This window comes from Charadrius vociferus, unplaced genomic scaffold, assembly GCF_000708025.1.
Source record: "Charadrius vociferus isolate BGI_N301 unplaced genomic scaffold, ASM70802v2 scaffold65, whole genome shotgun sequence".
NCBI classification, from domain to species: domain Eukaryota; kingdom Metazoa; phylum Chordata; class Aves; order Charadriiformes; family Charadriidae; genus Charadrius; species Charadrius vociferus.
The window spans coordinates 4,980,934-4,993,471 of NW_009649293.1; the positions used below are offsets into that span (position 1 = coordinate 4,980,934).

The 12,538-nt window shown below is 43.9% G+C and overlaps 1 protein-coding gene across 1 annotated transcript in view; it reads right to left on the reverse strand.

Moving 5' to 3' along the window:
- The window catches only part of LDLRAD4 (low density lipoprotein receptor class A domain containing 4), a 148,376-nt gene that overhangs the window by 3,786 nt on the left and 132,052 nt on the right, over window positions 1-12,538 (reverse strand). Inside the window, exon 3 of the mRNA XM_009889083.1 lies at window positions 9,295-9,449. Coding sequence (XP_009887385.1) covers window positions 9,295-9,449 — 155 coding nt within the window. The remainder of the gene's footprint in view (window positions 1-9,294; window positions 9,450-12,538) is intronic.

Below are 12,538 nucleotides of genomic sequence, written 5' to 3' on the forward strand. Positions count from 1 at the left end.
ACCACCACCGCTTATGTTACTTTAACTTCCTTATGAAAGAGAGTTTCCAATGTGGAAATGGACACGACTCTCATTGTAGGGCTCACCTCCCTTAAGGCAGGAGAGCAAGAAGAGGAGGGGGAGACAGTTTCTCCATATAGAACAAAAACTCCTGGCGCCAAGATGGAGCGGGGACCTGCATGCTGAGCCTAGGCACACAGACCTGGTACCAGCAATGTCTAACAGAAAAAACCTGCTGGAAGCGTGGAGTTGCCCATTACTACTCCTGCTGATGCCTGAATCTAGTACAGTAAAAGACCCTGCCTAGAGGCACTGCAGCTGCTACAGGGACCCCACAGAGTGCAACCAGGGTGCTGGGACAGTTGGATCAAGACGATGTGAACAAAGGAGCCCAAGGTTCTCCCCATTCTGGGCTAACTACTCAAGGGGTTAGACAGCTCAGGATGCAGCTGAACTCCAAGGCTGTGAGATCCTTAGGATGCAAGGATGTGTAACAACATGGCCTCTGTGACAGTGTGTCCTACAGCCTACCTGTAGCTACTACCTTCCCTGAGGTTTCCTCTGGAGAGAGCAGCAGGCTGAATAAATCATCTGGCAGCAGCCAACCCCCAGTAAGATCTCCATCCCAGGAGCCAGAGGAACTCCCTAAGCAGATGGCTGGGTAGCATGTGCTCAGCATGCCCACGCTTGGAAAATACCAGGCTCACACACCATGTGCAGACCAACTTCACCACAGATATGTGGTCAGTCCAGTGCCACAGTACAGGATTCTCTCATCACCACTAGAACAAGCCCAGACTAACTGGCCCAATGTAGGAAGAGGCACTACACTCTTACTGAGTGCATCAACAAGTCTTAAAATGGACAGTGAGAGATGCCAGAGCTGACAGGCAACTGGGTTTCCTGCACTCAGCTACACAGGAATCCTTGACACCTTCTAAGACACAAACTCATTGTTCAGTGACCTGCAATGACAAATACAAACATATAGAGGGGGTTTCTAAACTTTAAGAGGAGAGCAGTATGACAACATGGGAAGAAGAGTACAGAGAGGAGGAAAAGAGACAATGGACAACATACCAGTGCTTAATTATAAATATAAACCCCATAGAGCCATTCATAAGTATTTGAGGGATACAATAGAACAGGAAAATCATTTATGCCTAATATCATGCACTAGATGGCCTTATCCTTTTATATAGTACGTATTTCATTAGATGCCTCTGAGCCAGACGCAGTAGCTCATTACTGAGCTGTGCAGCTCCTGCTTCAGGGCTGGCCTGGGAACTGCCAGCTCAGAGCAAAGGCAGGCTCCACTCAGGTCTGTCTGCAACCCCTTATTTGGGTGTGCCCTTCTGCTAACATCCCAAGGCTTTTAGAAGTTAGGAAATTAATAAAAATTTAACACACTGAAGTGCTTTGCTGAATGCTGCCCTGAAATGCTATAGGGGTTTTCTGCACTTTATCTTCTGTAGATAAACCTCATCTCCTCTACAGAAGGTGGCATCTGTGTGGAACAAGCGAATTGCATCCAAAAGAGTGCCTGCCCCATCTTCCCAATTTTGGTCTTTTCATGAAGGCAGAATGGCTGAAATCACTGCATCCACAATGGGAGACTTACTAGCTACCTTTCTCAAGTCCCCATACCAGGGAAATCCTCCCTCCCCTGCACTGGGTAGATAGAACCTAATCCAAGAGTTGGTGCCCACCTACCCCACTGTTCTTATGCAATGGCAAGGGGTTGAGAGGAGAAAAAAGGAAAAAACCTGTGTGTTGCAGAAAGAAAATATTCCCCGACTTCTTTTTCCCCCCAAGTTGCAGGTGTAAGAAATGACATGCTGGGACTGCCACAAACAATCTGGGGTGACTTACACTGAGGGAAAATGTTATTTCTTGCTCTCTCCTTGTCCTTTACTTATAGACCTTCATTTGACAGCTAAAATGTTTCCCTGTGTTCAGATCAGTAAAAATCATGTAAAGAACTGACAGCATTTTTATTTATATTCCCTCATATTGATTCTCCCTTTATTATTCAAAATACCAAGGTAGATCGGCCTAATGATAAAAAACTACTTTTGACTTCTTTTCACACAGTGACTGCTTGTCCCATGAGCAAGATGATATCAGGCACAAGCAATACAGCTTGTCACGACAACAAACCAGCCACCAGGCCTGCTGCACGCCCGCACCGCCTGGCATCACCCCGACAGGCACTTCTCAACTAGCAAATCCAGTTCTGGTGGTCTTGCTGGATGCCCCCCCACACCAAATGCCCAGGGATTTGTACAAGTAGTTCTCAGGTATGTGCAATCAAAGCTAAACCTGAGCAAATGCAATTCACCCATTTTTTTCTGTGGACACTATATCATTTACCTGCTTCTTATAGGTTCTCAATAGCTAGCCACTTCAACTTGCTCCTCCTTAGAGAGACAAAAGGTCTTCAGGCATGAGCTTCAATACTTAAAGTATCAGTGAGAGAAAGCTCATGCATTCATTTTTAATACTGTTAGGTTTTGGAATGAAAAAGAATGCGTCTCCATGGTAAGTCCTAGCTCCTACAAATAACACCAAAGCAAGAAAGATCTTCGGGATCCAGCTATGTCTTTCACTAACCTTTGCCATTCCTGGGTTTCATGATAATTTATAGAAATTTATTTTGTGATTAGATTTTGAAATAACAGCATCATTTAATAAATTAGGTGATTACCTAATTACCTTATAGTGATGATTATTTAACTCAATAGGAGTTAAAGCTACAGAAGACTGGATAAGCCTGAGATAATTTGCCTAATTTGTATTTTATAAAGGTTTACAGTCTCTGGAATTAAACAGTTCAGCAAGATGACTTTTTGAGGTCCTCTTTAAAAAAGCATCCCCTTCCTGGTTTTAGCTGGGGTAGAGTAAATTTTCTTCATAGTAGCTAGTATGGCACTATGCTTTGGATTTGTGCTGAAAAAAGTATTGGTAGCACACTGATGTTTTAGTTACTGCTCAGCAGTGCTTACACAGAGTCAAGGCCTTTTCTGCCCCTCCTATCACCCCACCATCAAGACAGCACAAGAAGCTGAGAGGTGACACAGGAGGGACAGCTGACCCCAACTGACCAAAGGGCTATTCCATACCATATGACACTATGCTCAGCATATAAAGCTGGGAGAAGAAGGAGGGGAGGACATTTTGGGAGAGACATTTTGAGTTATGGCATTTGTCTTCCCAAGTAAGTGTTACACATGATGGAGCCCAGCTTTCCCAGTTGAACACCTGCCTGCCCATGGGAAGCAGTGAATTAATTCCTTATTTTACTTTGCTTGCATGCACAGCTTTCGCTTTACTTAAACTGTCTTTATCTTAACCCATGAGTTTTTCCTCACACTCCCACTTCTCTCCCCAATCCTGTGGGTGGGGAGACGAGACTGAGGGAGGGGCTGTGTGGTGCTTAGTTGCTGGCTGGGGTTAGACTGCAACAATCTCATATAATCTAAACTTTGCTTTTTTACTGACTTCTAACGATTTTCAGTTTTTCTCCAGTTTTCAGTTTCTGAGAATCAGAACTTGGCCTGAAATTGCATTTCCTGAGAAACAAAGTCAGTTTTTCACTTTTTGAAATGCATTACAGGTATTAATAAGGTCGTTCTTTTCCCTTCCATTAAACTCAGATTTTTTTTTAATATACATGTGCACACACAAAAATATACACATCTCTTTTGCAAATTGTTTCAGCTAGCAGTGTAGTTTCTGATTTTGGCCCTAGGTGGCAGTGATACATTACACCACACTAAAGCAGTGGCTTACTCAAAATTCTCCAGGAAGGCAGAGGAGCTGGTTCCTCCCCTGCCTCTCTTCCTGGGTGAGAAGAGACCATCGCAACACTGAAGATTCCAACATTTTCCCTGCCGAATACAAGCAAAGCAAAACTATTCCACTGTCCTCAAGAGAATGACAAGTATTCCAGCAGGATTGCTCTCCCCATCAAAAGCGGTGTTTCCCAAGGGCAGCAAAGGTTACAGCATCTGGCAGAGCAGTGTGTGGTACCAGGGAGAAGCACTAGAGAAAAATAATTATGGAGAGCACCAAACCTCACACTTGCAGTCTGCCTCCCTACATTTACAGCTATTAGTTCTGTTACTTAATAGCTTAAAACTTCCGTTTCCCCAACTTCACAGCACTTTACCACTTTAAGTAATATTCATTTTGTCCAAGTGCCGGAAATAAGTACTATTATCCTTCCTCCTTTTTTTGGAGATGAAGCAAGTTGCCCAAGGTGACACACTGCGTCAGGAGCAACCTGAAGCCGGCACTCCTTGCTTCTAAGTCCTACCTGCAGATTTCCTAGATAATCCCGCCCTTATTAAAGATGATCTGACTTTATTGTGGCAGACTTCAAAGAGCAGCAGCCAGCGCACACTGTCCCTCCTGGCAGCACACCCTGAAGAGAGGCAAGCCCATGTCCCTCATGCAGATGGCAGGATAACAGTGCATGTCCAGCTCCTGCCTGCTGATGCCTGGTGCACAGGAAAAGGTTTGGCAAAGCAGGGTGGTCTACAGCACTTACACTCTCTACCAGCTATAGACTGGGTTCTTGCTCCCACTGGGCTTTTCTTTCTTTTGCACATGTCAGTAAGAAAATGAGAATGAGCAGGCCAGGGATGCCAGTAGGGAACAGAAGGAATAATGCTAGCACCGATGGGGAAAAATTTCAAAAGCTGAGAGGCAACACTAACATCTGAAATCACCAACAAATCCCTGCAGTTGTCATTACTGAGTATTTTCCATCACCCTCCTGATGCTCCCCTTTTACTCTGAAATAGCTGTTCCAAGGAGGAGGACAGTATTTTTACAGCTGTGCTCCTGGAGCTTGGCATTCGAGATGAGCATTATTAATATAGGTCCTAATGCAAGCTGACTCGCCCCAGCAGTGATGCTGCCCTCAGTGCTGGGAGGCAGGGGCTGGTCAGGGTGAGCATCTTGTGTGATGGATGCAGGGACTTTGCTGCCAGGAGCAGGCCTGGGGCAGTCACAGTGTTCAGTACTATTTCAACATCCACTTTATAAGAGAAAAAGATGCAAAGGCAGAGGCCACCAGGATGGGGAGAAGGAATCAATTTAGGAACATCAGAAGCTCATTAAGTACCTCCCTGTAAGTCACTTAGTTAATCTCTTTTCCCTCAACATCCCCCTGGAAATCACCGGTGATGACACCAAGAGTTAATCATCAGAAAGCAAGATTTATCTTGATTTTATCCCAGCAAACAGAGTGCTGCAGCAGCTGCTCAGCCACAGCTACCTACATTCCAACAGGATGGTTTTGGTTACCAGCAATGCTGCCCTCCCTGCACAACATCAGTCCTCCCAAGCCACCAACGCCACAACATGCACCTCCCCTGGGATAGGCACACATACCCTGTGCATGGATGTGCCTTTCCAAGGCTGCCACATGGTCTTCCCCGAAACCCCCCAGCACCGTCAGCCACTCCCCATGGGAGTGGTTGTGCCACCCCAGTGAAGTGGCCCTGGCCATGCTCCTGGTATACTCCACACCCTACAGCCTGCACATCTGCTCAGCAAACCTCAGCTGGCTCCTGGCTGTGAAACCAAACACTGCTGATGGATCGGCCAGCAGGGGGAAATGTTCAGTATATTATCCATCGTGATATGGACACCATTCAGTACCATGCACATTCACTTCAGATTGCCACTCATGCCAACACAGTTCTCATTCAGCATCATTCCACCTCTTGCAGTTATGACCTCAAAACTCGTATTTCTGGTAATGTTAAAACAAGTTTTGAATGTTTTTATGTCCATGCTAGGAGAGGGCAGGGCTTGCCACGGGAGGGCAGGCAGCAGCATCCTTGGCAGCACTGCTGTAGAAGCATCCAGTATTCCTGAGTGCTCAAAGGTTGTCCTGCCCCTGCTGTGACCTGTTTAAGGCCTCAGCACACTAACCAAGGTAATAAAACAAAGACCAGGAGAAAAATTGGAAGATGAGACTCCAGAGGGGATGAAAAGGAGAGGAAAAAAAAAAGCAGACAAGAAAAAAAGATGAACTAGTGGTCACACAGGAAAGCATATTTACAGAACAAGAACATAACAAGTACTTTTCAGCATGTACTTGTCAAAGAGCAACTGTTGGGTGTTTTTTCCTGGATTGGCCCTCGAGCTTTATAACACTTGTGATTCCAGTGATATTTCATCTTCTTTTTAACACTCTAATTTCTGGACTTGGAAGACAATAAGAATTTCAACTTCCAGGCCTTTTTTTTTTTGTTCCTTTCTTTCTTATCATGAAGGAAGTTCAGCCAGCCAGAGAAAGAAGAAACCCACAAATACCTTTTATTCCATTATTTTGGAGGCCTGACCCCATGAGTTTTACAGGTGTGAAGTTAGCAATAAAGGCAGTAGATACAGTATCTGTTCATTTATATTACACTTTCTAGAAGAACTAGAATACGAGATAATCGGTTTGATAGTTGGTCTTTACGGGGCCCGAAATCTGTGCAATTCAGCCACAGCTCAGCTGTTGGAAAGTATGATTATCTACAAACAGGACAAGGTTGAAGAAAAGGAAAATTGAAGGTAACTAAAGGACAAAAAAAGGCCCATCTGAATAGGAAAGGCATGATTCCGCATCTTGACACACCTCTGCTACCTCAGTTATGGGGGGTGGGGTGTCACTTCATAGTTCATTACAGGAACTAGCCATTTTATTTTCTTTACAATTTTCTTCTAAAAAATACTGCTGAACTTCCTCTATTTCCATTCGCTATTTCTCCACCAACAGGCCTGAGTCAGAATGATATTTTCTTCAGACATTAGGAGTTAATAAACATTTAAGTCTGTTTTCAGAGTCCATATACCATAAAAAAAAATCCAAAACATTCCTTTGGAAGAAACCCCACTTATCAATAGCACTTACACACAAAACAAGGCATGCCTGATTTAAAAGAAATCTATTTTAAAAGTATAATCTAACCCTGCATCTTACTGCTCACGCTATCTATTTACCTTGTACAACTCACTCTGCTGTGCACAATGAGGACAGACTGGTTGTTTCCAGATTCACAGAGCAAACGCTTTAGTTTCCCACTCCTCATGCACCGCACACTGATTTTAAGGTTTGCATTGCAAGCAGCGCACAACCAGTTCCTATCAGAACTTCTTCTAACACTTGAGACAAAGGAAAATTTAAACATATGACATCTGACCTCAGGGACCTCCATAAGTCCCGTTTTCCACAAGTACGACCTTCTTTTAAGAACAGCTTCAGCTTATCAGAAATGCAGATGAGTAATAGTGATGATAAACCTATACCAGAGAGATTTCAGAAGAATTTGTAACCAGTTCTTGCCAACCAATCATCAATTCCCATGAAGTGCTCACTTGACTATGATTATCATTACTTACAAGGGTGCTATCAAACTGAAACTGAGTCAGTGTTTTAAAAATTAAGAGCAGTTCTGGATACTAAAGCAGCTCCCAAGTGCCCACTGCAAAATTGCATGTTCCTCTTCACGAGAAGGTGGTGTTTCCTCCCTCACATCCAAGAGGAAAGGCGCCACTCGTTCTGATAACAGACAATACTAATGAACCATACAAAGGAAATAATGGGTTACTTCACGCGTTTGACAGCTTACTGCAGTTTTAAAAGATTTGTGAAGATGAAAATGCATTTCCTTTATGTCAAATTATTTCATTTTAGGTACTTGGAGCAATTAGAGCTAACATTTTTTCAGACAGAAGTGTGGTTCTTGAATTACAGTGTCCATTTCAAAGCAACACTCAAATTAATCTAGCCAATTTTTTCAGCCCTTAAGTCCATAAGGTTAAGGTTTGACAAGTTCCAGTTTCATCCGTCACCAAATTAGAGCTAGATATTCCTGTGCTACTGAAGTGCTAGGGAATGAGGCAACCTCCTTTTGAGGACACAGCTCCTTTCCTTCCCCACAGAACCTCTATTCACCCCAGCCAAAGGGGTGCAGGAGATGTGCTAAGTGAGAGCTTTGGGGAACCCCGCATTCTGAAAGCCAGCTGTAAAACGCAAAGAAGGGGGCTGCAAATTGCCAAGGGTGCAGCTCTGCAGCAGCCACTCAGGTCCAGCCCTGGCTGCAGCATCCCTGCCTCCTCCCGGGCCCAGGGAATTTGCGCAGTGATCTGTCTGAAATCTAACTGGGGGGGAAGGGGGGCGGGGAGCAATTAGTGTTCAGCCAGTTGAGCCCCCTGAGGCCTCTCACAACGACCTTGGCAGCTCCCTAAGGAACACAAAGAAGGAGGAAACAAAGGACTGGGATGGAAAGAAAGGTGAGACTGTGGACTTACGACTGATGTAAACCATTATGGCACCACACCTTCCAGCTACAAACAGAATTTTTTTTTTGACAGTGAAATGAAATGAAGCTGCGAATGCAACATTATTGCCAGGAATCCAATGCATTAAAATGCTACCCTTGCAAATGGCCCCTTGGCTATCACAGCCAGCAAAGAGGCCCAGGGCACCACCCTGAGGACATCAAAAAGCACATCAGAACTTTTTCCAGCAACATCCCAGGATACTTTGTGGCTTGGGGGGGCGATACCGAAAGGTCAGGGAGACCCTGTGGCGACACCTCACAAGGGAGCAGTGCATCCCACCCAGCAAACTCCAGCCTCACAAGGCAAGTTAGGTGCCCATTTACTATTGGGTCAACTAAAGACAGCCCTAACAAGTCTCAACTGAGATTTAGTCTTAAGCCTTTGGCTCTGTAACAACAGATCTGAACCACTCCAGGTTCTTGGATAGATAATTTTACTAGTATTTTCTTGCTGTTTGAGTGAAACAAACATTACATTTTCCTGGGCCAGTGCTTTGGATCAAGCAAACAGTTACAGCAGCTTCACAAGACAGTAATAGTGATAAGACTCCAGGATATTAGTAAATATATGGAAAGTGTATTTCAAATCTTTGTACCCCAGGTGATCTCCATTCATTAACCCTCCACTCCCCTTCAAATTACAGCAGCAGCAACAACGATGTCACATGTGAACCTTGAAATAATAATTTCCAAATAATTTCCAAACCAAAATAAAAACAGGGTACACAAAATATAGCAGGGTCTAAAAAGAATAATTTCAAATTTATGTTCTGATTTTTTTTTTCTACGAACAAATACAGCCTCAGCAAAAGACCTAGCTATAGGGAGTATTAGAAGTGACATCAGAAGTTTTTCCAACAGTTGCCTGCACCAGAACTCCTCAGGATGCTTTGCTGCAGACCTGTACAGCATGAGAAAGAATTTGGTGCAGGGGGCTCATACTCACCGTCTGCAGAGTTTCTTCCTGTCTTCTGCTTTGGCTCTGTCGGTTGATAAAGGAGCGTGTTGAAAGTTTGTAATGGTTCAACAAGCAGATGATCACTACCACCATAACAGTTATCACCACAATTATAATGATGATTTGAACAAACTCCAGTTCAGCTAAAACAAAGACAAAAAAAAGAAGAGGAAAATATGTCAATCGCACACAGAATGTTATCCATCAAAGCAATAATCTGAAAAACCCTTCAGTATTTCATGAAGGCTGATCTGGATAAAGATGTTCACTGCTGTCCATTTTGCAAAGTTTTGCATAGAAAAACTGTGTTCTAAAAAGTATGAAAATTATTCATTTTTTCAGCAGTGCTGATCAATTGGTATGAGTGACTGCAGGTCAAATCTAAGAAACTTTTTGGTGATCCTTCTCCACAGCCTCGACAGTTAATAAACTCTTCAGCATAAACACCACAGACAAGCCTTTTGGATAATAGAACAACTTCACGGGGCAGGGAGGGGGGTGCGAAACCAAACGCACACCCAAAACCCACCCTACTTTAACAGCCACCAGCAATGCCAAGAGTCCAGACAGCTCCATAAGCTTCAAAGCAGAGGCCATGGAGAGAGGAATCAGAACAATTTATCCGTAAACCATCTTTTCTTTTTTTAAAAAAAATCAGCTGAATAGCACAAAAGCTACCTAAATCAAGTGGAAACCAACCTTTTTTCCTTATTGAATCTAAATGCAATACCTTTTTCAATTACTTACTTCTCTCCAACTAGTGTAAAATAAACTTTTCTAGGACACTGCCATTCAGGTAAAAATCTAAAAAGAGATCTGGTACTCTAAAACAAGATATGTTCCACTATGGTTAAAAATGAAACCAGGGCCTTGGCTGTTGCAAGAGATACAATTACAATGAACTCCATCAGAGCCCATCATCTTATCTGAAGCCCTGCCTATACCACAAATATTAAGTATATTTAGAAATGAGTCACTCTTGCACCCTTTTGGCTATACTGGAGCAGCAAGGATGAGCAACATAAGGGGAGAAATTGCCCTTTGGAGTTACACGGTTGCTGATATTTCTATGGAAACTGCATTGCTCACAGGGGATGCTCTCATCCTGAAAGACAACTCCAGTTAATGGGAAGTGGTCTTTGGTTGCTAGGCTTGTAGAAAAAGCAAAGTAGTAGTGCAAGTTGCTCAGTTTCAGCACTTTCCAAAAGTGACACTACTTTTGGTTGCCAAAAGATGAACTTTGGGGAGCTGATAATACATTTATTTTGTAAAAAGCCAAAAGCCAATGAGGAAAGAAAGATACCAAAATATAAAAGTGATCAGACAAAGCAAACACCGGAGAGAACAAGCTTCGCCGCCACCACCACCTCATCTTTTTCATTTGTAGTCATCCTCCTGTGTAACAGCAGTACACTTACACAAACACAACACAGCCATGAAGCCGAGCTAGAAAAATTCTGTTCACACATAAAATCTGAAACGACCTGCAGTGGAACTAAAGGAAACCTAAGGCTGTTTCATTACTCTAAGTTCTCTTGCGAACAAAGCCTCAGAGTACAGGAGCTACAAGTGCAGTGGTGTCCAGTGGAGGCTGATGCAGAGGTGCAGCTGTTTGCCACAAGTTACCAGTGGGCACGGGCACACCACCATCTAAGTGCTGAGGTTCTGCAATGGTTTCAGTAGAAGTCACTAATCTTATTTAAGGGGAAGGCAAGAGTAAGGGGCAACAATACACCTATAACTTAATTTCTCTTTGCTGTCAAGTACCATCCACTCATCATTAAGACCACCAACATTTTCAGAAAGTTTGATTAGTCAGTGCTTTGCCCTGCTTTGACTATCAATGCCACATGCAGCAATCTTTTTTTCCTCCTCTCTTGACTCATTGGAAGCTAACAATGTCAGCACCAAAAGATCAAAAAGCAGGAAGCATAGAATTAATTAAAAAACAAATCCACCAAAACCATGCTTAAGTCAATTTTTCTTGGCTCAGAAGAACAGACTAAAGACTTGACACAGTTGACAACTGCTTCAATTCACATTCTGTGGTTACTAAGTATCACAGGGTTTCTTTACCCAAAACTTTTTTTGGGGGGGTCCATGTAATACTTCAGACTGGAAATTGAGAGACTGTTGCTAAAGGGCAACAAGCAAAACAAGCAATGTTGATTTAGGCTTTCCTAGAATGCAAAGATCACTGGGATGACATGTTACTTCTCTATGTGCCAAGGGCAGAGTCTTCTAAATTTACCGAGGCCCCAGCGTTTCAGTGGCAGGAGACAGTACCTCTCCTTTAGAAATAAAGGACTGGGACTGTGAGCATTTCCCCTGCGGGGGAGCCGGGGAATCATTTATATTTGACTAAAACATGGCGATACAATCAAAAAAAAAAAAAGAAAATCGCAGAATCACAGTACACAGGTGTAAGCAAACAGGATTTTCCAAGTCCAGCTTTACATCGCAAATGCTAAAATGCAACAAAACACCCTATCGATGTTCAAGAGGATTTCCTCGCTGGGAAGTGGAGCGAAAGGAAAGGGGAAGGTGATTTTTAATCCCTTCTTCCTCCTGACTGGTCCTCCTGCTACTCATTAGGTTATTAACATGAAAAAAAAGGACACAGACAAGAGGGGCAGCAGTCTCTATTTACCGGTGCTGCTCAGGGTAACTCCAACAGTTTTCAGCGGCTGCGGAGAGCCTCTGGGTGACTCCAGCCCTGCTCTCACCCGCTGCCCCACACCTGCCAGGGGGCACGAAGAGCCCTCACTGCCACACCACCACCATCTTCCCGACCGGCATCTCCTCCTGCCCACTTTTCCTATAAATTAGCTGGGAGAGAGACTGGGGGCAGCTTCGGGAAAAGAAACAGTTAGGTTTTTACCTCCCCCAGTCTCTCTGTCGCGCTCACACAGACTTGTTTCTTCACGCGCAGAAGATAATATCTATAATACAGTCTTTCCCAGGAGAATATATTTCATTGTAAACACACAACACGAAAAAGGCAATTATACATTGAATGAAAACACCTTCACAGAAGAGTACAGGAAAAAAAAAAAAGAAAGAAAGAAATAATTCATAAGCCTATCCACAATCACACAAGCAAAAGCCTCTGGACCGTCACCCTCACCCCCGCCTCGGCAGACAGCCTCTGCCCGGCCAGGAGAGCCCCCGAGCGGGCTGGGCTGTAACCCGGGTTTCCCCCCGCTCCCCCGGGGAGGGAGCTCGCTCGCAG